General features: G+C 35.0%; 2 protein-coding genes across 5 annotated transcripts in view; one reads left to right on the top strand and one right to left on the bottom strand.

Moving 5' to 3' along the window:
* Positions 1-63: 63 nt before the first annotated feature.
* On the top strand, positions 64-3,920 carry LOC132696237 (uncharacterized). Its single transcript, XM_060660961.1, has 4 exons — positions 64-415; positions 480-546; positions 851-900; positions 2,913-3,920. The coding sequence occupies exons 1-4, from the start codon at positions 356-358 to the stop codon at positions 3,051-3,053; spliced, it is 318 nt and encodes a 105-aa protein (XP_060516944.1). The 5' UTR covers positions 64-355; the 3' UTR covers positions 3,054-3,920.
* LOC132696234 (5'-AMP-activated protein kinase subunit gamma-2) overlaps positions 3,670-24,891 on the bottom strand; it is a 111,834-nt gene continuing 90,612 nt past the window's right edge. For all 4 annotated transcript variants that reach the window (XM_060660955.1, XM_060660954.1, XM_060660956.1 and 1 more), the window contains 8 exons: positions 23,667-23,715; positions 10,089-10,226; positions 8,515-8,735; positions 7,899-8,006; positions 7,633-7,836; positions 7,432-7,578; positions 7,229-7,369; positions 3,670-4,739 (listed from right to left, as the gene is read on the bottom strand). In XM_060660955.1, the coding sequence (XP_060516938.1) occupies positions 4,503-4,739; positions 7,229-7,369; positions 7,432-7,578; positions 7,633-7,836; positions 7,899-8,006; positions 8,515-8,735; positions 10,089-10,226; positions 23,667-23,715 (1,245 nt within the window). In that variant the 3' untranslated portion in view covers positions 3,670-4,502. The remainder of the gene's footprint in view (positions 4,740-7,228; positions 7,370-7,431; positions 7,579-7,632; positions 7,837-7,898; positions 8,007-8,514; positions 8,736-10,088; positions 10,227-23,666; positions 23,716-24,891) is intronic.

Raw genomic sequence — 24,891 nt, 5'->3', positions numbered from 1 at the left:
ACTAATATCAGTAAGGCAATACCATGACACCACCAGATATTTTTCAGTTTCCGTTGTTTGTCAATCGAAAGTTTCAAAATATGTAATACACACAAGGTAAAGCAACGAAAACGTTTAAGTTGACATTAATTTAAGAAAAAAAAGTATTCAATTGCGTTGCTATCTCCAACAAATCAATTACCGTCTCGTCCTTTAAACAAGATGATTATTATCGAAGAAAATATTAGGAATTTGCGATAATAGTATACAATTGAAATAGGTAGTCAATATTTTTTTTTTACTGGCATACACAGAATGATATAAAAGAGGAGTTTACACAATCGGTAACTGAGTAAGTTGCACAAAATTATGTGTTATGCATTTTAAAGTTTTAATAAATCTGTTAGCTGCTTTAGTGGCGGTCGCCACTGGAAAGGTGGGTATAAAACAAATTGCTAGATGCTGGTTGAGGATAATTAACATCATTTGATTTTTTGAAGTTGAAGATTTCTACAACGCTGACTGAATTGCACAACACATGTGTGCAGAAATCTGGAATAACTGAAGGTAACATGGGGTATATGCCTAAATTAACGTACTGTTATTTTAATAATATATGATGTCCATTGATAGAGTTTGAACTCAAATGGTAAGCAGTTTAAAAAAAATGTAATGACTTTTTGAACTTGAATTTTTCATTTATTTTCCGAAAATAATTAGTCAAGTGACTGGGTAACTGGAGTCAAACGGTCAATATAGGTTGTAAATAAAAATAATACAAAAATAATAATTCACTTAATTTTTTTTTTTTTGGTTTTGGTTATTTAATTTTATTCAATAGTGAATTTTTAAAGTTGTGTAATCATTTTAGAAGAACATTTGGCATACGACATCCGCACCAGCAACGATTACTCAATGAAAGTAAGTTTTATTTTTGAACGAAAACGCCTATGAAATAAGTATTTTATATTAATAATAATAACAACCTTAGCAGCAGAAATGAATTTTCAATTTTTCAAAGAAACTTAAACAGGCTATTGTAATACTTTTTACAAAACTTCTGGATTCCTCCTGCGTCAGTTTTTATTAAATCGAACTAGCTAACTTTTTGCCAACCATCCTTTTCGCGTCTTCGGAGCTTGACTGAAACTGGCTCGCATTTTACTCTGTACCTGCTTTTATATTGTTTAAGGGAGCGGAGCTAAATGAAGGGCATAAACACCGTTTCGGATGACTGATTTCTATATTGGTGACAGGTAGAGACCTGAGTCGCGGTTAAGAGGTTGGTTATAGATTTTTATAGACTCTCGGATTTTTCGTTGGTAGAAGAATTGACTACATGCAAGAATTTTAGTTTTATCGAATAAAATTTTATGTTCGGTTTTGTGATTTTGTGCAGCAACTGCTGATGAGTTTATTTGTCTTAGTCTTATTGATCTTTAATGTTCTTTGAGCCTAGTTGATATTTTTCGACCGGTCTCTCCAATGAAAACTTCATATACATGGAAAGCTGTAAACTCCTGACATTTCAAATGGAATTTTGTCTTTGACAGATCGAAGATGTTGAGAGATTTTTGGACTAGTGGTAAATCTGGTTTTGATGTTATATTTCTTTAGTACTTTTGATATGTGGTGATGTTTTGAATGTAAGGAAGGACAACAGTGGCAAGTGTGGGATTGCTTTCGATTTCATTGCTATTGGAACGTTGTGGTGAAGTGTATTTTGTGATGAAGTGCTTAATACCTTTAATGTTGAAATTATTAGACAGAAGTTCTGGGTTCAACGACTCGGGCTGAGATAGTTTTAAGACTCTGTAAAGAAGAGAATTGATAACCGATGATTTTTGGGCCGGATGGTGATGCGACCATCACCCAGAATTAAAACACCTTACCTCTGCCCTTCTCTCTAATAATTTCCGCATTAAAGATATTAAGCGCTCTATCACAAAATGCACTTCACCACAACCTTCCAATAGCAATGAAACCGAAAGCAATCCCACACTTGCCACTGTTGTCCTTCCTTATAATCAAAACATCACTGACCAGATATGAAAAGTTCTAAAGAAATATAAACGTCAAAAACCAGATTTACCACTTGCCCAAAAATCTCTCAAGAATTTCCATCCGTCAAAGACAAAATTCCATTTGAGATTTACAGCATTCCATGTATATGCGACAAAGAATACATTGGAGAGACCGGACGAAAAATATCAACAAGGTTCAAAGAACATGAAAAAGCATTAAGACTAAGACAAATAAACTCCTCAGCAGTTGCTGAATACAATTACGAACCGGACATAAAATGTTATTCGATAAAATTCTTGCCTGTAATCAATTCTTCTACCAACGAAAAATCCGAGAGCCTATAGAAATCCATAAGCAACCTAACAATCTTAACTGCGAGTCAGGTCTCTACTTGTCGCCAATACAGTCATCCGAGACGGTATTTAGTCCCCTCATTTAGGTACGCCCCCTTCAAACAATATAAAAGCAGGTACAGAGTAAAATGCGAGCCGGTTTCAGTCAAGCTCTGAAGGCGCCAACAGGACGATTGGCAAAGTTAGCTAGTTCGACTCAAAACTGACGCAGGAGGAATCCAGACGTGTTGTAAAAAATGAATTTTCAATTTATTCATTACAACTTTTTTTCTCTTCAGTGTTACTTAATGTGTCTATTGCTGGAGGAAAACTGGGTAAAATTATGTAGAATCTTGATAGATACATATATTTCTTGGGATTTTGTTGTGTTGTTCTAGATTAATAATGATGGAGTTATACAGTAAGACTATATAATTGAAAGCGCGCATCCCGAGACAAAAGATGTTTTGCTAGCTTCTCTAAATAAGTGCAGAGGCATACCAGGTGACATATATTTGGTCACCAATATTTATGTATTATGTATGTATGTATCCTTAATTAATGTTTTGCTCGTAGATATTCCGGATCTATGTGAAAAATCATGATTTTGACAAGTGTCTGCATGATGCTGACCCTGAAGCAAGGAAAAATATCGTTTGGAAACGAAACATTTTCTTATCGTCTTTCCTTTTCAGAACTGGTTTCTTGTTTAAGTAATTGGCAGCTAAAAACTTTCCCTTAATGTTAGAAGAGAATATTTTAACATAAACCAAACAAGTGAGCTAATTCAAAACTATTAGTTTTTTTGAAGCAGTTGAACAACCAGCTACAGATTGTAGGTATATTTTTAATTAAAATCTGTATACGCCTTCCAACCGTTTTTAAGATAGCAGTAATCACCTACATTGTATTCAGAGCACCTTAGTTAATATGCGAAAGCTTTAGTTAAATAAATTTTGACTTTTATAGTTACTTGCCTGTTTATTTTAACTTTATATCTAAATAAATATCCGCATTAAGTTAAATATTTACTTTTACTTACTTGGCTACCTATTTTCACTTTATATTTAATCAAATAAAAATCCGGCCGGTGTGCCCCAGTAAGGCTATTGTGGCAACTTTTTCTTTCATGTGGACGGTCAGATTGCTTTTCATTTGTCTATTACTTGAATTATATTATTGTGGAGGTTTGAAAGTGCTGGTTTTGAAAACCACCCAAACGCTCTTAAAATGGAGTTAAAATAGCTATTTTCTGGAACAGCCTTTTAATAGCGTCGAAAAACCAAATAGGAGAGAAGTAAAAGTGAGAAACTAAGTCAGAAAAACAACAGCGCTCCTTAAACTATTTATTTCAACAAATTCTCAAGTTACTACACACGATAAAAAATATAACCATTTCACTCCAAAAACAAAAGAAAAAAAATTTAAGTATACTTATCTTCCTGCAGCTACAATTATTATTATTAAACATACTTTCTACCGAAATAAGGCAATTTTTTTTTCTTAGCATCGTTATTGTATTCAAAATTATCGTTCAGCGTTATAAAAAGTATGTTCAATGGTTCTCAGTAAAATGTTCACATGCCATCTTAGCCGTTAACAATATCTGAAAAGCTAGTTAGTATTAGTAAATTTTTCAACATGTTTAAGATTAAATATAGCGAATATTTTACAATCTACAGGCAAGATGCGCTGCACACATATAACCACTTTATTGTTGTACCGTTGGATAAAAATATATTACAATTCAATTAAAAATTAATATTAAGATTCCTGTGGTAAAATATACGGTTTTATGTGGGCCACCTTGCGCCTCTAATATTAACCGGTATTATTATATGTAACATACAAATAAATAAAGCATCATAAATCCTGCGAATTGTTTCATTTTGTTTGCGTAGACAAGCAGTCTTTGGTATGTTTCTTACTCACTTAAGTACAAAAAAAATTGCATCTATGTACCTCTTATCTACGAATGTTTGCGGGGCCGTTATCCAGGAAAGACCAGCTCCCATCATAATGCAAATATTGCAAAATAAAACAGAAACAATTCCCGAACTCATCTCGCGTGATCAATTTTCGAAAGCCGATAAACGATCACTACCGTACGAAAATTATGTTGTGTGTGTGTGTGTGTGTATATATATATTATATTTTGTTTCCTCATCATTCCCCCCCGCTAATGACGGTTACTTCCCTAAATATGGCGCCTTCGGACGCGAGGGATTTTTCTATAGTCGGCGTGTTGGGAAGACGGTCGTCCGAATCCTCTTTAATTTCCGCTGAATTCTCGCCCGCTTTGCCACTCTCTTCGGTCTCCTCTTCTTCCGGGATTGTTTCGGCCACTTCCTCATTCGATGAGCTTCTTGACGTGGCCATATTTCCTTGCGCCTTTAAGATGTCCTGAAATAGAATTATTTTATGATCAAGACGTGAGGAATATGAAGAAACGTTGGTTTGGCCTCTTAAGGAGGATAGAAAATAATACATAGCCAAGAAGAGCTTTGGAATCCAGAAGAAAGAGAGACCAGCAATACCAAAGAATCGAAGAGGCGATGATAGAGCATAATCTTTGGGCAGAAAAAATGCAGAGATAGGTAACAATGGTAACACAGGTGTACAGTGATTTTGACGTTTGAAAGCTGTTTGCTTATTTGTATATTTTCGGGGACTTAAAAAAAGCGTCATATTTTTGTTCTATCAAGTCATTTTTTTATATCAATATCTTAAAAACATTATTTTATTAATATTGATATCTATGACATGAATAAGTTTGTTATATGTTAGGCACGATTTTTAAAAGAATTAAATGTGATTTGTCAACACTGAACAATATTAAGATTTATCTGCAAAACAACAGAGTTGGCACAGAAGCGTCAATATAGTGTTGTAACTTGCTTATGGACATTTTGGTTTTATTGGTCGTATTTCTAGTGTTCCAGATTGTATAAATATCTGTGGTAGTTATGTCGTAGTAAAGCAAAGGCTTCTTTTGTGAAAAATGTTTACCGTGCTCATTTTGGTGTAAAAATTGGCGACCAAGACAAATCCTGGGCTCTCCCGTTTGCGTTTAAGCATTAAGAAACTGGCAAAAAGGTTGGAAGAAATGTTTAAGCTCTGGTGTTTCTATGGTATGGCGAGAGTCTAGGAATCACAATAATGATTATTATTTTTGTTCGTCTAATGGGGTCACATCAAGGTTTTACCGGAATCGCGAAAAAGATTTTACTCAGGAAGCACCGCTAGTGTATTGCAACAATATTCCTGACTTAATTTCAAAATTAAGAAATGTGCCTGTTTACTGACTCAAGAAAGCGTAGTTTTAAAGGCCTTTTTATTGCACAATGGTAACGAACTGGCCTTGGTTCCCGTTGCTCATTCGGTACATTTAAAAAAAAACGTATGAACATTTAGGACTTCCATTGAAAAAAATAAACTACCAAGAACATCGGTCGATGCTTTGTGGTGACCTTAAAGTGGTGTGCATGATCCTATGACAACAAGGAGATTATACAAAATTTCCATGTTTTATTTGTGAGTGGGATAATCGGACAAGAGATAGACGTTGGACTCATATAGAATGGCACATTAGAACAAATCTTACACCTAGTAGCAGTTGATCCCAAAAAAGTTTTACTGCCTCCTCTTCATATCAAACCTGGCTTGATGAAGCCGTTTGTTAAAAAAATAGTCAATGTTTCAAATATTTGTGGAAGAAATTTCCAGTCATATCTGATGCCAAAGCAAAAGAAGGTATTTTTGTTGGACCGCAGATAAGAACAATATGCAAAGACAAGGTTTTTCAAAACACAATGACCAATGTCGAGAAAAATGCCTGGGTTTCATTTCAAGAAGTATTTGATAAGTTACTTGGAAACTCTAAGGACGAAAACTAAGAAAGTATTAAATACTAAAAGGATGTCGAACTTCCATTGTCTTTATTTTTAACTTGCACAAAACGTTTCGTACAGTTGTATCACTATCCGTTATCAAATGTAAACTGAATCAGTGTCTTCCCCGCAGTGTCTACCGCCTTCAAGCGAAAAATTGGTTCTCGCTCTTGATTTAGAGCAGATTATAGTCAAAACCAGCATTTTCATAACTTACAGGACTGAAATTCACTTGAAAACTACACATAACAACTAAAAACCGAAACGTTGTGTAAGTTAAAAATAAAGACAATGGAAGTTCGACATCCTTTTAGTATTTCTACTGAATCAGTGTTTACCAAGTTCAAGCAAACGTAAGAAAGTATTGTTCAAAATATGTTACAACACTTTCATCGTCTAGGTTTTAATATGAGTTTGAAAGTGCATTTCCTATTTTGACACTTGAATTATTTTCCTGAAAATCTTAGAGCAGTTAGCGAAGAACAGGGAGAGAGGTTTCGCATTAAGGAAATGGAACGGCGATACCAAGGTAGACGGAGCATAACGATGATGGCGGACTACTGCTGGATGTTAAAACGTCGCTTTCTGGCAATAACACGAAGATTTCACTCAAAGGTCTGAGTAAATTTTTTATCACTTTTTTTTTACCTAGCATTCCACTTTTTTACTGAATAAAAAAATATCGTATATATATATTTAGAAATATCGTTTTTTTTTGTAATATTTGCAAAAAAAACTTACGTAATACAAATAAATGCATAGAATTTTTGTAATCAGCCTACCAAAATTATATAAAATCAGTTTTCAAAATCAAAATCATCTGTCAAAAAGTATAATTTTGTAGACCTGTGTAATCAAAATGAGGAATAAATTAATAAAAGTTATATTATTTTCAGTTTTGAATTGTTTATTATGTTTGGTTCATTTAAGACATTTTGTGGCACATTTCAAATGAATACTAAAATAGAGAGACGGTTGAATATAAGGGTTTAAACGAAATACCTGAGCTCGTACAGATGCAACACCATCCGGAGATCCGCCGTCTTCCCCGCAAGGCCTTAAAACCAGGTACAACAGTAAATCTGACAACGAGATAATGCCTATCACTTTGTCATCATCGTCGACGACCACCAACCTATGAACCTTTAATAACACCAAAAAAAATAAATCAACAAAGGTCCGCCGTAGATGGAATGTTACCATACCTCCGCCCTTACAATCTTCTCCATGACGTTGAACAAAGTTTCATCAAGTTTGCAGTTGTGGACTCCTTCGAACCACTCGTTCCTGTGTTCGTTGGCTTTTTTCAGAGAGACGTCCAAGTCGTTGTACGTCTTTTCTGCGGCCAAGTTCTGCAAAACGAATCGTAAACATGAAACCGTTTAGACACTTTTACGGATACATACGATTACGTCGAACTTGGCGTAAATGTTGACCAACCGTCCCTCCGGATCTACTATAGGTAAGGCCGAGACTCGCCTCTCGACGAACTTCTTTAACGCTAAAATGATCGAGGTGTCTTGCGAAGCGGTCTCGATGTTATCGAAACTGCCTATCCTCAGTTCGCGAAGAGTTTTGTTCATGTAACTCGGTTTGGGTAATTCGTTTATCTGCAAAACGTCACGAGCAAACGTTGGATTCGATGCGATCAAACGCAGACCACGACACTTACATACAAAAATAAGAATCTCAGTATTCTCTTGTGAGTTAAAATGTACAATACGTTTCCAGTATCTGGATCAATCACAGGCAATCTATGGATGCGGTTATGGATTAGCACCTGAAAATCAAAAACGATGGTGAAAATGGCAGAAAAACAATGGAAGCGCAATATCAAGAAAAGTTTTGTGATCATTATTTTATCATTGACAATTTTTTAATTAAATTTCATCACTTAAAGTTTCACCTTCCATAAATTCTCCAAAGGAAAATTATTATAATAATTTTTTATTTCGGTTAATTACAGTAGAAAACAATAGTTTTTTTTGGAAACCATTATCAAATATTGTATTTGTGATTTAATTCTACACTAGACTTTTGAATTGGGTTCATTTTCAGGGTTTTGATAAAATTTGGGTTTTTGTTGAACTACTTAGGAATGAATGAAAGAAACTAACAAAGAAAACAACTAAAATTAATCAAAACAGAAATTTTAACTGTCAACGGTAGAATTTTCATCGATAAAAAAATCAAGCCACCTTACAAGCAAAAAGCCAGAAATGTAGCTTTGGAATAGTATCATATGTAGTTTTTCATTAAAAATTTAAGATGGCAGCAAATCCGCTAACCTTGATGGCATCATACAGCGACGCATCGGGTCCAATATGAATCAGGGGTCTCGCGTCTTTCAGCACCCGTCTCCACGTGTCCAACTTGTGCTCTTCCAGCTCCTCCATGGCCACGCTGGGCGACTTGTAATACATCCTCAGGATTTTTATGAAATCGGTTATGGTCAGCATGCCGACGAAATCTTGTTTTTGGCTATCCCAAAGCGGCGCCGCCCTCACACCTTAATAATTAAGAACAATACACGTGTAGGGCTAAAGTTACAAATTGAAATTGACAATACAATACAATACTCGGTGAGTACGGATGTTACCCCACCTAATTTCCGCGAGTTTTCGGGGAGCACGCATATTCTTTTTAGCAAGGCCAATTGCACGCTAAGCGGCTGTACCTCGCAAGCCTTTGACTTGCGAGGTACAGCCGACACTTTCGAAAATAAATATTTAATAAGAATATGGAAATTATACTCAAGTTATTGGTACAGCCGTTGGAGGAGAACACTAAATGTGACTAGAAAAATCCAATAACCACTCACCAAAAAAAAAGCATTTACAATACAAACGAATTCGTGTCAGAAAAGGCTATGTATGATAATTTAGTAAATCTATTAACAAATGGATGGAGTAACAATTGGCACAACATATTCTGCTAGAGTTTTTGCCTGCTTGCTATTTTTATTGCTGTTTGCCTAACTGAAAAAATATAATCCGCACAAACGAGAAATTGATTTGAATTGGATTGTTTTATTTTTGTCGATAGAGCGTTTGACCGTGAATGTCGTTCGAGAGGTTAGCAACTAACACGTTTTTAGTAAGCGTGAAAGACTGTCATCAAAATATTAACCGCAACAAAGTTTCATACGGATAATATGATTCAGATTGATATATTTTTTGGGAGCGTCGAAGCTGTACGTGGCGACCTTTAATTCTTCATAAACACTGCATAATTTGGCATAATGTTCCAGACTGGCTGCAGCGTCAGATTGTCTGATATGCCAGGCCTTTTATTTGTAGGTTTATACAACCGAAATCGTTTATTTCGATCGCTGTATAGGCTTCATTTTGTGTGCCGCACATTACTAGTTATAGTATACCAATCACGCTAATTCAACTTCCGTTGGCTGCGAAAGGTTATCCTCCAATTCGTTCACTACCTTAGTAATTGAAATTTTTAAAATTTGGAACAGGTTGTCATTTTTTAGCATAAAAATCATTTTATCTGTTTTTTAAATTTATTCAATACACTGCATTATTTCCTCAAAAGTAAAAAAGATGTCGGCATGGCAACCGGAGCTTTACATACGCCACTGCCCGCCAACACGCTTCTTTTTCTCATTGCGTACATTCCACGCGTGGCACGTAAATATTTGGTGGCCTTGGCTTTGCCGTTTAGTACTTTTTTTTGTTTCTAAAGGATAAACAAGATGATTAAGATAAGCCTGTTCTACTCCGCCGGACCCCCACTTTTCGCAAAGTACAAATACACGATTTGTAAATATTGTTTAGTTCATTTTGCAAATTTAACAGTTTCAATTTAATTTTGTCAATAGATAGTTTATTTACGTGCACACTCTTACCGTTATAGACGAGAGCAAAAAAGGCTTTTTTCACCAGCAGCTGCGTATCGAACACCACCAGCTTGGCCGAAGTAGGAATAAGGTCGTAGCACTTGTGGAACTTGAAGAACTTGACGAATATTTGAGATTCATCTTCTTCTGCAAAACAAAAAACACAATAAATCACCAACACAAATAAAATGGTGTCTTATTCTGGGATATTATTAACAACTATATAATATTAACAATTAGTTCGGAATTATTGTTTCTTTCTTCAAATTAGTTGCAAATATGCGGTACTATATTAACTAATTATTAACCTGTTGGAACATAAAATAAAATTTTGTCAGGAATTCCAAGTTTTCGCTAACCACGAAAATTTCTAAAGAATTTTAGTGACCTAAAATGAAAACTGAACCCCCAGTATGCTCGTGTATAAGTGTACTGTGAATATCAATTATATTTATCAATAATCAAATTTCACACAAAAAAATCGTTCAGGTAAATTTGGTAGGTAAAAACTTAAGCTTCCATGAAGGCTCGCAAAAATTTAACAGTCTGAACAAGTACAGCAGAGAAATTATATATTTCGACATTTTTGATATAATCTTGCAAAAAAAAACAAATTTTTGGATTAGGGCTATTTTTTTTTTAAGATTATTGAAAACATTTGGTTATAATCGCGTGCATGCTCCTTCAACGGGATAACCGTCATTATAAAACCGCATTAAATAAGGGCGATCTATAAATATAAACAATTCGTTCAGAAAGATATACTTTACGGTAAACAATTTTGAATTATAAAACGTTCCGGATTTGACATTAAAGCCACCGATGGCAGATTTCCCTCGTTCCGTAGCAAATAACTTCAGGCGCTAACTTCCAGCGAGGGTAATGGACAATAAAACGTAAACCGTGACCTACATTGCTTATCTAGAATAGACACATTTTTCACAAATAAATGGAGTATTATCCGGAACGTTTAAACGAGACGATACTCCGTATGTATTGGTTGGTATCGAGTTCGACAATAAAGTAAGCATGAAATTACAGACGCAGCGTTATCTTGCGGAAAATGGTCCATCAATCAGTCGGCGATTGTCACGATAACTTTAGGAAAACAGATTTTCATGGCCGAATTTATTTATTTTGCTGAATTGAGTTGAGTTCAGATTGTCAAACAGTGTAAATGTTATGTTTTTCGTTATTAATTAAGTTAGGTCTTTAATTTTGGAAACATTATATGTATACTATGTATACAACATTATATTTATTAGCAATATGTAGCAACTTCGTCCGCATTAGTTTTTATAAACTTTTGCGCGGGTGTTCATAGATATAAGAAAGTGATTAATTGCTTTTGAACGGATAATCCAAGAGTGGTCATTAACATAGAATGCAACAAGATTACTGCCTTAATTAATAATTAATAATTACCTAAATTAATAGAAATAATCTTGTTGCATTGTATGTTAATGACCACCCTTGGATAATCCGTTCAAAAGCAATTGGTCACTTTCTTATATCTATGAACATACCATACATATATTCTCTACTCCCGTTTGTCCGAGTCACTTCGGACATTTCCGCGATTTTGCCGCACGAGTTTGGGAGCAATCAATTCTGACGGCCATGTCAGTGAACGTATTCGTGTTATTTTGCGAAAATGTACCCAAAAACTAACGTAGAAACGGATAGTATGCAACACGTTCGGTAAACTTTTAAGTCACTCGTTTATTAAACACTCGCTCCGCTCGTGTCAAATAAACTCGTGAGTCAAATGCCGTTTACCGCACTTGTTGCATAATATACTATTATTTTAAACTAGAATGAAGTAATTTAATTTAAAAAAAAGTTAACAATTAACAACCAACAACTGTGATTTTCTTCCACAAATTAAAAACGAAGAATAGCTTTTTACTTTTTGTTAATATGCCGGTTCATGGTGCCGTTTCAGCAGCCAGTTGTAGATTTAATAAATAAAACAATATTCATTTAGGAAACAACGCTGAACTGACACTATGTAAATGTGAAAATCACATTTACACATGCATCAGTTTTATAGCCTATAAGGTCAACTAACCAAAACTTTCCTAAAAATTTTTTTTTTCGGTAACTTCAATATCGGAGCATTTTGGAAATCTATTCATATAAATTTTTATTTCTATCCTGAACTGAATTATATCTGAACCACTGGACCTTAAATATTACGACATACAAATTTCGCCCCGTACGAACATTTGCTTTATTGCAAATTATTGACTATTGCACGAGATCAATATCTTGGGTGGTTGGCACTTAGACAGCCCCTTTTCGACCTGCATTTCCATTTTGACCTTTTGAAAAAGGATGATGGCAACATTAATGAAGTGCGAATTTATTACAAATACTATCACAGTACATAAGTGTCAGCAAAAAAATATCAAGTCCATTGATTTCTCAGAGCTGTGGTGATCGCGCCAAGTCGAAGCGATAGGTTGTGGCGCTTTTCTGTCTACACACAATTTATAATATGAGGATACTATCTAAACTCAACTTGGATGTTTGCCGGGTAAGCAATGTGTTCCTGAGTATTGACAGGTATTATTTAGATAATGTTTAGTTAGGATAGCTCAGTAACTTCCTCGCTAAACAGTTTTTAATTTATTATTATGAACCCTTTAAGAATTATCGGGAGCGTTACTTGATCCGTTTTACGATGGACGCTAGCAGGTCTTCAGAGGTCTGCCGTTCTATAGAGTCAATTTTGGCGGTCATGATATCGGGCGCCCAAATGTTCTAGATACAGATTTATGTAATGTTATCAAGAATCAGGCCGTTGTCTTCAAATCAATAAAACACTGAAATAGCCGATTAAGCATAGAAATTTTAATAACTAAATACTGCTAATCCAATCCAAAGTTTTTTGATAATTTTGAGGATTTACTGAAGGATTTTTATTAGAACTGCGAAAATGCAAAGAGGAAAAAATAAAATTGGGTAGATAATTGGGCAGGAAATATCTGTGCGAAATTTCAAGGTGCTATCCATCAATTGGAAACGTTCGTTTCAGCGTGTTTGTGACAAAACATGAAAAAAGGATCCGCCAATAATCCCTGAGACACAACGCCCTGTACGAAGAGCTGGTATACGTCCACAAAACGAATTTTATTTTCTGGGAACGTGACCACAATATCTAACTCATACTCGGGCATTCTACATTTTGTTACAAAAACATTGGGAACCATACATGACCCTGAGTTAAGATTCTTAATAAACGAAAAGACACAACACAAATTTATAGGTTATAAAATTTTTGTTTTACTAGGTTCATTAACGTTTAAAAACCTTAGTTAAAATATATTAAGCACTAATGGTTTTTTTTTTGATGTGTAGAACTTTAAGTTGCAATAAAACAACGATGGATTATTCGATTGACATGAATTTTATTTATCCGAAAGATAATCTTGTGCCATTACATTTTAAATATGATTTCTGGCATATGACCGCCACGGCTGGCGCGGATGTAGTTCAATCTGGACGTCCAATTTTCGATGACTTTTTCCAACATTTGTGGCCGTATATCGGGAATAACACGGCGAATGTTATCTTCCAAATGGTCAAGCGTTTGTGGCTTATCCGCATAGACCAATGACTTTACATAGCCCCACAGAAAGTAGTCTAGCGGTGTTAAATCACAAGATCTTGGAGCCCAATTCATAGGTGCAAAACGTGAAATTAGGCGGTCCAAAACGTGAAATTAGGCGGTCACCAAACGTGTCTTTCAATAAATCGACATCATGGCCATGGACATCAGGAATGAAAGAGTTAGTAATCATAACTCTATACCGATCACCATTGACTGTAACGTTCTGGCTATCATCGTTTTTGAAGAAGTACGGACCAATGATTCCACCAACTGGATGTAACTGGTGTTTCGACATACACTTGAGGATTAGCTTCGCTCCAAATGCGGCAGTTTTTTTTGTTGACGTAGCCATTCAACCAGAAGTGCGCTTAATCGCTAAACAAAATTCGCTTATGAAAATCGGGAACAATGGCAATCTCGTTTTGGGCCCATTTGCAAGCGTCGTTTAGGCGTGAGTCTATTCATGATGAATTGCCAAACCAAACTGAGAATAAATCAATTGACAGCTGTTAAATCGGTCGCCATCTTGAACAGTAATGCCAACTATACATCGAAAAAAAAAACACCCATTACATACAATATTAAATGCATTGCTCAAGTGATATTAGTACACTTTTTGCCCCTAAAGAATTATCAACGAAATGATCAACTTTTTTGTAACTCCCTGTATTGACGTGTATCGTAAATTCAGAATGGGGCACTATTAGAAAAGCCGCAGGTCCGAAGCCCCCGATCGCTTACAGCGGAGACGAGTGGCGGTGCATAATTCATAGTTAATGAGACACTTTCCCTTTTATACCAATTTTTAAGCCGTATTTGTACAAATTGCCTGGATATATAAGAATAATCAACTACAAAATATTAAAACAATCAAACAGAGCACTGTTGGGAGCCGAACAATAGCAATCGCCACGTTCCGTCCCATTACGAAATTACGTGTACTAAATCAATCATGAATTTGTATATCCCTGTTGAAAAACGTACAAAACAAACGGTTCTTATCTCATCTTTCGTTTTAAATATCGAAATAAGCCATAATTGAGATGCGATAACCTACTTTAGCCAAAATTTCGACATGTTATCATGTATGGTGGCTTACGAAACCAAAGCGCCTATTCGCGAATTATTCTGTGGGCACTGCTGACAGACAGTAAACAAACGTGTCCGTAAGAAAGTATTTATTAATGTTTACCTTTCAACGTTTAACCGGCCCATTCTATCTGCACAAAGCAGTTTTGTAGTATGTGGTTGGTGGAAATGTCCAAGCGTTATTAAAAGCAAAACTTGTAATTTTAATTCGGTCTACTGAAGAGACCAAAAACTCAAAGGGCATTTTTTTCATTGTTCCTTCAAAATAGCAAAATTAATAGGACCAGGATAATTTAATACATCCAAAGCTGTTACAACCATATTGGAGTGACACCCATCAACGGAGCAATTTGTGGTTGGATTTGCTACCGGTAAGCTGTTCCTCTAACGTTGAAGATCCGAATGAATCCATAAAATACCAAATGAAAAATTTTTTTAATCAACATCAACAAAACCATACAACGCAGATACGAAAATCAGGTAGACTAACTTTTTTCAGCCAGAGGTCTCGTTGATTCGTAAAATGGTCTACAATACCTTTCTCTAGGATGTCCGCGAGCCATTCCTTGTAGCCCTGAGAGATATACTCGAACTCTTTGATCTGATCTATACGGTATACTTCCTCCTCCTCTGCGATAGGCGGCAGCACTAGACGGAAGTGGTTGGAGTAGAGGTGCAGACGTAACATGCCCCCGCGCGCCAATCAACAACATGGCACCACCAGCGTGATCGTCGATTCGACTCACGAAAATTCGATTTTGACATTATTCACAGACATTTAACGCCGCGCCGGTGATGTTTTGACACTTTCGATCGCGACGGCAAAAAGTCAAACTCACGATATTACAAAGTCACGTGCCGCACATAATAATGCGCCCAGCATTGCCGACGAACAGGCTTCTTGGTTAGGAAACAATGTTTTGTTTTCAAGGTTCCGTGCATGACCTTATAAATTATAAAACGTGCGTTATCTGGAGATATTCACGTTTTTGGGTAAATATCATATAATTTTGCAATACAGCCCGAAAATCTCGCAACATCCGCATTTATTGCGGCCCAGATTAGATTCGATAAAGTGAAAACGCCGTAGACAAAAGCGATCAAAGTTCGAAAGCATTATGTAATGACAGTTGCCGTCGACGTGCTATATGCTATATATAACATAGTTCATAGTAGTGCAACCCCAGTTAGATGGATGATATGGGTGCTAGGATAGGAAGGGACACAAAAATATAACAGCAGCCGACCGCTGTTTTCCAAAATGTCCCTGTGTAAAAAGCATTAGTGATTTACTTGATGAACGGCTTATCGTTATCAATACTTCAAACAAACCAGTCTGTTATCTTATGTTAAACAAAGCGAAGAATCACGTTTAATGACGAACTTTGCGCAGATTTACGAGAAATTATAAAGAAAGAATAAATAGTCGATTGTTTGAGAAGCGAATCACCGACGAATTTGATTTTGCACGAGGAGCGAGACTTCAAGAAACATCATCAATACAATTAGTGTAACGGTTCGTTTAGACTTGATAAACGTCAAAATTCCATCCGTAGCTAGAATCTACCGAAAACATCCAATCGCTCACGTGACTCAAGTTTCGGAAATGTCCGAATTGGCTCACGCCAGTGAGTAACAAAGTAAACGTCTTAAAGTTGCACTCTAACCCACGCTTGATACGTGCATATCAGGGTACAGAAAGTAGGGAATAGAAAAAAATATCGCCTGTTTGTAAACCAAATGATGATTAATACCTTGCGAGATTCGAATGGGCGAGAGTGGCATTCAAAACACCCGACATGGCTAATTTGCATGCTGGTAGCAGAAAATAATAAGATGAAAGTACATTATTAAAAGAACACTTATCTGAGCGGTCTCCTTCTACTAAATTTTCATTCAGTTCAGTCTTTCCATGTATAAATCCGCGCAACTAGTTGCGGGATACAACCAACCAGGTACCTATTGGGAAATGAGCAGGCAGATTTCAATTTCCACAAAATACAAATTAAAATATGTAGACCAAACTGATGACTATAATGAAATTTAATGATATGTTTGCAGATACCGTCTCTGAATTGCGACTATACACTACTAGATTGGTTTACTGTGCTGATAGCGAAAAGCTTGTAAAGCTAATATCTGCGTCAAGCGAGTTTGAAACCTTTATAACTGATCGCTAGCTAGCGGACTGATTGATGTAATTGTTTGAAGTTCGGAGGCGTATGCAGAGTCAGTGTCAAGGTTGTAGCTTGGAAAGCTGTCGCAATAGCTGGTGTCTATATAAACTTGAAAACTAACCAACGACGATTCTCTCGTAAGGACAGAGCGAACCGCGGATATGACTGGCATTGAAGGTGAAGCTTGAACCAATACAGATTCTATTTTATTAAATATGCACTTAATTTTTGTCTACAAAGTTTAATAGTAAATCGGTAAATGGTTGAAGAAATCTTGATTAAGAAAATTTAATCCAGACGATTGCACACATTAAACAAATTTGGTCGGGAAAAATGATGAGTCAGTGATCGAAACTACTAAGCCAGGTCAAAATGGTGTAAAAGTGGGAAAACAAATTTATATAGTCAGCGATGGTGTATTGTAGAATTTATAGAACTTAAAAAACATGTCGAAAAAACATTTGCCGGTATGATTCAACGTAGTACACATAATTTATAATTGCTAATAACGGGATTAGTGTGGGAAATCTCGGGAAAATCATAACCATCAATTAGAACAGTATAATATAGCAACGTTCTCAGCAATTTGAAAAATTAGAATCCCCCACGTTTGCGGGTTTCACTTGTAAGTATCATTCCCCAGACACTTTGATAAGGCGAATTTTATTTTTTTACATGCAAAGAGAGTTTAAAATCAGAGATTGTGAGGAACGTTTCTTTCGGAAGTTAAAATGAAGCATTTTAATTGGTTGGTATTTGAAATGTTGTTCTAAATATGAGTAACACCAATGTAAAAATAAATGATGAAGATATTGGTACTGAGGTAATATATAAATAAACTTTAGATTACCGAACAAGTATCCTGAAAGTGTGAACTTTTCGATCTTTTTAAATCTGAGGCACTGGTGTGGTAATTCGCATATAAACTAATCGAAATTTTTTTGCTGTAGCTGAGAAGCACACAGTCTTAACAATGATATAAAGCAAAGGTATGAGTGCCCAAAAGTTCTTGTATAAGAAAAAGCACAGTAAACAGAAAATTAGATGACACTAGATAAATTGGGTTAGGGGAGAGGCATATATCAGAAATGTGATAACTATTAATTTATGGCGGGTGCAGTAGTCTAAAACTTTCAGTCCTGTCACAAAGTGACGGAGTCGCAATCGAAAAAACCAGGGATGATGTAAGAGTGACAGTCGAACTGGAAGTGGACACAAAGGGAGTTGAAGCAGCAGATGGAAGCAAGGGATCCCCCAATGGGAAAACAGGATGACTAGTAAACGTCAGTGCAACGTGAACGCGAATAATTACGTTCCTCTCTTATACTTCTGGGAAGTAAATGCATTGCCGGCGTTAATAATTAGCAAAAGCAAAAGAAACAAAAAGCGTTTGAATATTCATGTCGACCATGGAAAAACGTTAAAGCACGGCTCAAAGATATAAACAAATAACATTCAGCGTCGCGGTCCAAAAATAACGCGAAACATTCTCAAATGGTGGTCAACAAAGCCCCCACGTCTTTACGTGAAAACAAAACATTGATGAGCGCGGCGCGGCCGTACGAAACGGAAAAACGCTGCGGTCTACATTACCAACTGGACGTTTCCCAACGACAAAAACTATCACCCGGCGAGGATCACCGCTAATTGGTCGAGTTTTTTGTTCGTTTCTCGCTAACGCGAACAATTTTCGAAGTTTCCGATGCCCGGGAATCGTTGAAAGCCGAAATGAGACTGCCGGAATCGGTTTAAAACGCTATTATTGGCGACCGAAACGCGTCCCGATGCCAAAATTTTCTGACCGAGCGCCGAAATCACTTTATCCGTTTATCGAGACGCGCCCGCCATCGGATATATTTTCCGCGGTCCAACGGTACTGCATATCGACCAATTTCATCGATATTTAACGACAAATTTAATAGTATACAGAGTGTTAATTAGGAATGTACACCGTGTGCCAGATAAACCGATGCATGATACGATCTGGAAACCCATAGGATATACAAAAAAAAGTTTCGTACAAAAGTTTCTTCGACTCTCCTGAAGATTTGAAATATTCTAATTTTGTTGATACAGGGTGCCCTCCCCCCTACATCAACTGCAATTTTAAATGGAGCACCCTATATACTTCGACATTTTTGGAATCCTTGGTTGAAATAAAGGTCATTTTCTTAAGAAGTTCCTATTCGAATTTTGCATAGTTTAGGCAGACTCTGAGGTTATGTGTTTTGTTTTTTCATATTTTGATTGCCCCATATAAAATTGTGTTACGACTCTACTGTTCCAGGTATTGAAATGAAAATTTAACCACAGACTAAGGAGATGATGCTCTACTCAATCAGCTTGATAGATGCGCCTCAGCTTATACATAGGTGGTGCTTTTTGGCGAATTCAATTAACAAAATCTGAAGATTTTCAAATGGAACACACTACACTACATTTTTATCAGATTTCAATTATAGGATAAAAAATAAGGTAACTTTACTTACTTTTTGAGATATTAGAGGCTTAAGATAACACTCGCATAAACTCTTGTTGAATTTGTTGACTTGTTGGCAATATCAGGTATTTTTTAAATAGCACATACATGATATTACTTCTTTTAAAGGTATATCAATAAAACCTATTTTTAACAATACCATTAATACGTGGAAATTTTGAAAAAAATCGATTGTATACTACACACTTTAACCGATTTAATATAACTTTAGAATTCACATTGAAAGAAACATTTAACAGTTAATTAATTGAAAATATCTAATAATAAAAATAAATAAAGTTTATAGGCTAACTAAACAAGGTAACAAATTTGAATAAATTAATCTACAAAAAAAAAAACAGAAACAAATAACTAAAAAAAAAGCTTGGTGATAGTGATACTGTAATATATTTTCATTATATTGTCCATCCTGCTGGAGACCGCATTTCTAATCGCATCCTATTATTTAAAGCAAGAATCTCTTGTCTAATTTTTTCCTTTAGGTCATCAACTGTATAGTTATTTCGCGATCCATTAAGTGCCCCACAAAAGAAAGTCCATGTTCTTCCACAAGTTGTCGGGCAGGTTGTTTACTTCTAGCATTATTGCATTTTGAAGCAAAATTAAAAAATTCTGTCCGTTTAAATAGTTTTCAAAAAAAATGTGGTCAACAATTCTATCCCTTATAATACCGCACCACACTTGAACACACGATGGCCCTGCTTATTATTATTATTATTTTTTCATTACAAACTTATTCTCTGTGGAATCGCCTTATCAGTCCATAATATTTTGTTAAAAATGTCCCTCTCAAAATGTTCGTCCATCATGACCATGCAGAAGTTTCGTCTGGCTTTTAAAATACGTCGTACAGCTGAAATAGTCAATAAGTCAAGGTCCCTGCTTGCATCTCGCAAAATTTTTTTGGGAAATTCAGTGAAGTATAATATACGTTCAGTTCTGTCTGATTAAAAGGGTGTTCGGTTTCTCCCCTTTTCTATATTTTAGAACACCGTGATTTAACAGGTGCAGGATAATTCTATTAAAAACTGTTTTTGTTGGTATTTAACCCCTGAAAACTTTCGTTGATACTCCCTTCATGCTTAGGCTGCACTTTTACCATTGGCCAAGTAGCACTCATACAATTTTAGCAGAATATTGCGGCAGTGTAACCAAAAAGTATAACTTATTTAAAATCCATACTAACCAAGAACTTGACGACTATGAACTTTTTAAAAAGAAATATGAAAAAAAAAGAACAACAAACAAAGAGAAATGTCAAAGTTTGCTTATACCTTAATGCAGTGGTGGGGAAAGTTTTTAAGACGGGCCATTTGTAATAACTAGACGATCGTAGCGGGCCAAAGAATAATGCTTAATCGTTAAAAAATTTATGTGTTTTATAAACATATTATTACTTATTATTACTTACTATTATTACTTATTATTTTAATAGTAAAAAAGCAAAAGGTAAGAAAATTATAAGCATAAAATATAAAATGAATTTAGTGTATTTGTCGATGTGAAGTATTATCACTTTATTTTCTGGTGTCATTACTGGTTGATAGTACGCGACAAAAATGAAATTGAGACTGTTTTATCAAAATTTCATCATAGTCCGGTTCCATTTGCGAAGGAGAAATTCTTAAAACTGATGAAAGGTGCTCATCTGTAATTCTGTTTCTTAAAGAAGTTTTCCTAAGCTTCATTGTTGAAAAGATTGTATTGCATGAATCGCATGGATTTTTCCGGTTCTTTCGGAGGAAAAACAGAAAATGAATCGAAAATGCGAGGGTGCCTGGAAGTTTCGAGCGAAGAGGAGTCAGCTGTTTGGGTCGGATGGATTTACCAGAATACTATTGTGTTTTGAATATCGGCGCAGGTAGTTTTCATGCGGGTCGTCACATTACGAAGCAAGAACGCGTTCAAACATTTTCACGACGGCACTCTTAAACGGGCCGGATTAAACCTTTCCATGGGCCGGACTTGGTTTCCCCATCACTGCTTTAATGTGTGAAAAATGAAACGATCATTTTAAGAGGAACATTTTCAACTAAACTTCATGGCCCGAATTAACGAACTCTTTTTAGTTAACTTTCTGTTTTATAGATTTATTTATTCAAATTTCTTACCTTGTTTAGTTAGTCTATAAACTTTAATTATTTATTTTTGTGATTATGTATTTCCCATCAAGCTAGATAATTAAATGAAATTTTAAATACGAATTCTAAAGTTTAATTAAATCTGTTAAAGTGTGTAATATTAAAATAGAGTAAAATAATATTATTAAAACCCTTTACAGGGAAAACTGACAGTTTTGTACTTAATTCCTTTCGCTTCATTGAACAAATAAAAAGCATTACTTTAGATGCACAAGGTATTTTGATACCCGTGAGGCAAGGAAAAATATCATTTGGAAACTAAACATTTCCTTATCCTCTTTCCTTTTCAGAACTGGTCTCTTGTTTAAGTAATTGGCAGCTAAAAACTTTCGCTTAATGTTAGAAGAGAATATTTTAACATAAATCAAACAAGTGAGCTAATTCAAAACTATTAGTTTTTTTGAAGCAGTTGAACAACAACCAACTACAGATTGTAGGTATATTTTTAATTAAGATCTGTATGCGCCTTCCGAACATAAATTTTTATTCGATAAAACTAAAATTCTTGCATGTTATCAATTCTTCTACCAACGGAAAATTCGAGAGACTATAGAAATCTATAAGCAACCTAATAATCTTAACCGCGACTCAGGTCTCTACCAGTCACCAATATGGGAATCAAGTCATCCGAGACGGTGTTTCTGTTCGAGTCAACAAAAACCGACGCAGGAGGAATCCAGAAGTTAAAAAAAAAACGAGCAACTGTCTACAAAAATGTTTTATAATTCCGTTACAAATTATAAAAAATTATAAAATTTTTGCTGTAGATAGCAAAATTAATTGTGTTTGTGACAAACATGCTTTGATTTTAACAAATGTCAAAGCTCGGGGTTCGTTCGTTTATTACAATGTTATGGCTAGTTAATTTGGGTCAAGTGGTTCAGATATCATACGTTGTATTTTATCACTGAAATGTTCATCAATATAAATGGGCCGATAGGCCGTAATTCCAAAGGCGCACTTTAGAATTAGAATTTTTATTCACATTTCTAACATACTTTTTCCCATTTTGTTAAAATTTTGTGATCGTTGAGATAGGACGCTAGTCTTTCATTAACTATAGATGATAGTCAGAATTACAGAAGCCCAACAAAAGGCAACGTGGGCAATAAAGCAGCTTATACAGTGTATACCAAGTAAATTTGATAAAATTCATTCATTAAAAAGTTTATTATTTCTTAAATTTCGCGTTTTTGACACACCATTTTTAAATGTTATAATCGACTAAGTTTGATCATTAATTCTCAATTTCTGGATATCTGCTGAAGGTCTACGAAAATGTAGAAGCTCTTCGGTGCAGGTGAATATCGAATGTATTTAAGGATTGGAACTCATTATTATTTAGTTGGCACAATTAACAATGTAAAATCTGCAAAATGAATTACAATAAGTAACACCCCGAACTTGCCCAAGTGGTCCTCTGAATTCGATATTTATTATAAATGTTCATTCGCAGACGATAATTCCCAGCTTAATATCATAGGTCGAACGCTGTCACAACAATTAAACATTTTTAGTCTATTTTGATGTTTGCCAGTAGCAAACAGCTGGTGCGCATAACTTAAGCCTGTAGACAGTAATTTCTCTAATTTTATTTTTGTAAACATATGGGTCCCAGTGGTAAACCGATTAATTGAGCTTGAAACATTAACTGAGATTAATTGAACGTGAAACGCACAGATGCGTGTAAATACTTGATTAGGTACATCAAATTTACTCAAATATCGTTCAAAATACGACCGAATGGTTAGTCAATCAAACCGCATAGGATTACATACTGTTTTGCCAATACGTTGAAATCACTGCTAGAAATAGATTCGATGCATTCTAAAAGTTTGAATTCACATTGAACATGGATTTATTTATGCACCGTTCATTTTATAAAACTGTTGCGTTGTTTTTACATTCTGTTCTAATAAACTGATGTAAAATATTAAAAATTAATGTTACTAAAAATAATATTGTTTGGAAAAATTCATTATTTTTGCAATATATTTAAATATTTTTACGCGTTACCGTTAGTTTATTTAATTTTATAAACATACTATTTAGGTCTTTACTTACCTAAATCGGAAATATTTACTTTCTCCAGAAATGGATCCACAACCGGCAACTGTAAAACAAAGAAACAAAATTAATTTTCTAAATTCGTTTGCTCCAAATGTTAACGATGCTTTAAAACCATTGTACGTTGTCACGATTTGTGAGGTCTATTAGCTATAAACCATTTGTATACCTGTAAACACAGGTATGAATAAATCAAAGTTATAATTATTCATTTATATTCGTGGTATAGAACGCATTAAATTTTATACGGACTTCTTAAATGAGCTAAAATTATAGGTATGTGTGCTTCCATTTAAATATATCCGCAATCTAAAATATGGGTCATGGTACTTCCGTTTTGACGACTGATTGTCTCTTTCACAATACTCAAAAAAAAAAAGAATAAAGAAAGGCGATCTGGAAAGTTGAAGCTATGGAGTCGATTCAGTGACATGCAAAATTTTATAATTTTCATTCTTGGTTTTGTTAGAAAGAAATTAAAATTTTAAAATAAATCGCGGGAAACTGTCCAATGGTGACCAAATCTTTTGAAATTTCAACTTTCATCTCAGAATAATAGGCATCAACTTTTTAGATACTAATTAGGGGCTGCCGTGAATTATTTCTATTTTATTAAAACGTAACATTTATTTCTGTAAATTAAAATAAATTCAAAATGTGCAATTTTATTTTCAAATAAAGCCCAATTAATTAAAACGGTTTTCCAAAGTCGTTTTTTTTATTATTATTTTTTTAATAATAAACTTTAAACCCAGAATGTTTAACCGATTCGATACCTCTTAACGTTTTCCACTATTTAATTAATTGAACGATATTTATGTCAATCTGTTTGGCAGTAGGAGAGCCTTCTTCAATCGTAGCTACATTCCTCTCCGTCTATTAGGGTCGTTGTTTTTCCCTCTTTCCTCCTCGCTACTGCTTTTTTTTTTATTTAAGAAGGCTATTTTCGAGATAAAAAGCAAAGGATATTATTTCCCTGAGAGAGATGAGTGTTTCTGAATCGGAATCGCTTTCTGTATTCGATATCCGTCGCTGGTCTTTGATGCGCAACATAATGGCTGTGCCACCAGCAAATATAGTTCACTGATAAGCAGAGAAAAGCAACTCCGGAACACGTTCCTTTGTCCACCTAGATTTTTATATATACAGGGATATTTACGACCTATGACTAAAATAAGTCGCTTTTTTTATAATCCAGTCCACATAATTTATTTGTTTTAAT

Source organism: Cylas formicarius, unplaced genomic scaffold, assembly GCF_029955315.1.
Source record: "Cylas formicarius isolate icCylForm1 unplaced genomic scaffold, icCylForm1.1 PGA_scaffold_1__22_contigs__length_36826433, whole genome shotgun sequence".
NCBI lineage: Eukaryota > Metazoa > Arthropoda > Insecta > Coleoptera > Brentidae > Cylas > Cylas formicarius.
Note: the sequence above shows the minus strand (reverse complement) of the source record. Positions and strands in the feature narration are given on the sequence as shown.

Excerpts from the sequence above, each read along its gene's own strand:
- LOC132696237 (XM_060660961.1), top strand. The coding sequence starts at position 356 with ATGCATTTTAAAGTTTTAATAAATCTGTTAGCTGCTTTAGTGGCGGTC. Across the intron at positions 416-479 it reads TGGCGGTCGCCACTGGAAAG|TTGAAGATTTCTACAACGCT; the intron begins GTGGGTATAAAA and ends GATTTTTTGAAG. Across the intron at positions 901-2,912 it reads GCAACGATTACTCAATGAAA|ATATTCCGGATCTATGTGAA; the intron begins GTAAGTTTTATT and ends TTTTGCTCGTAG.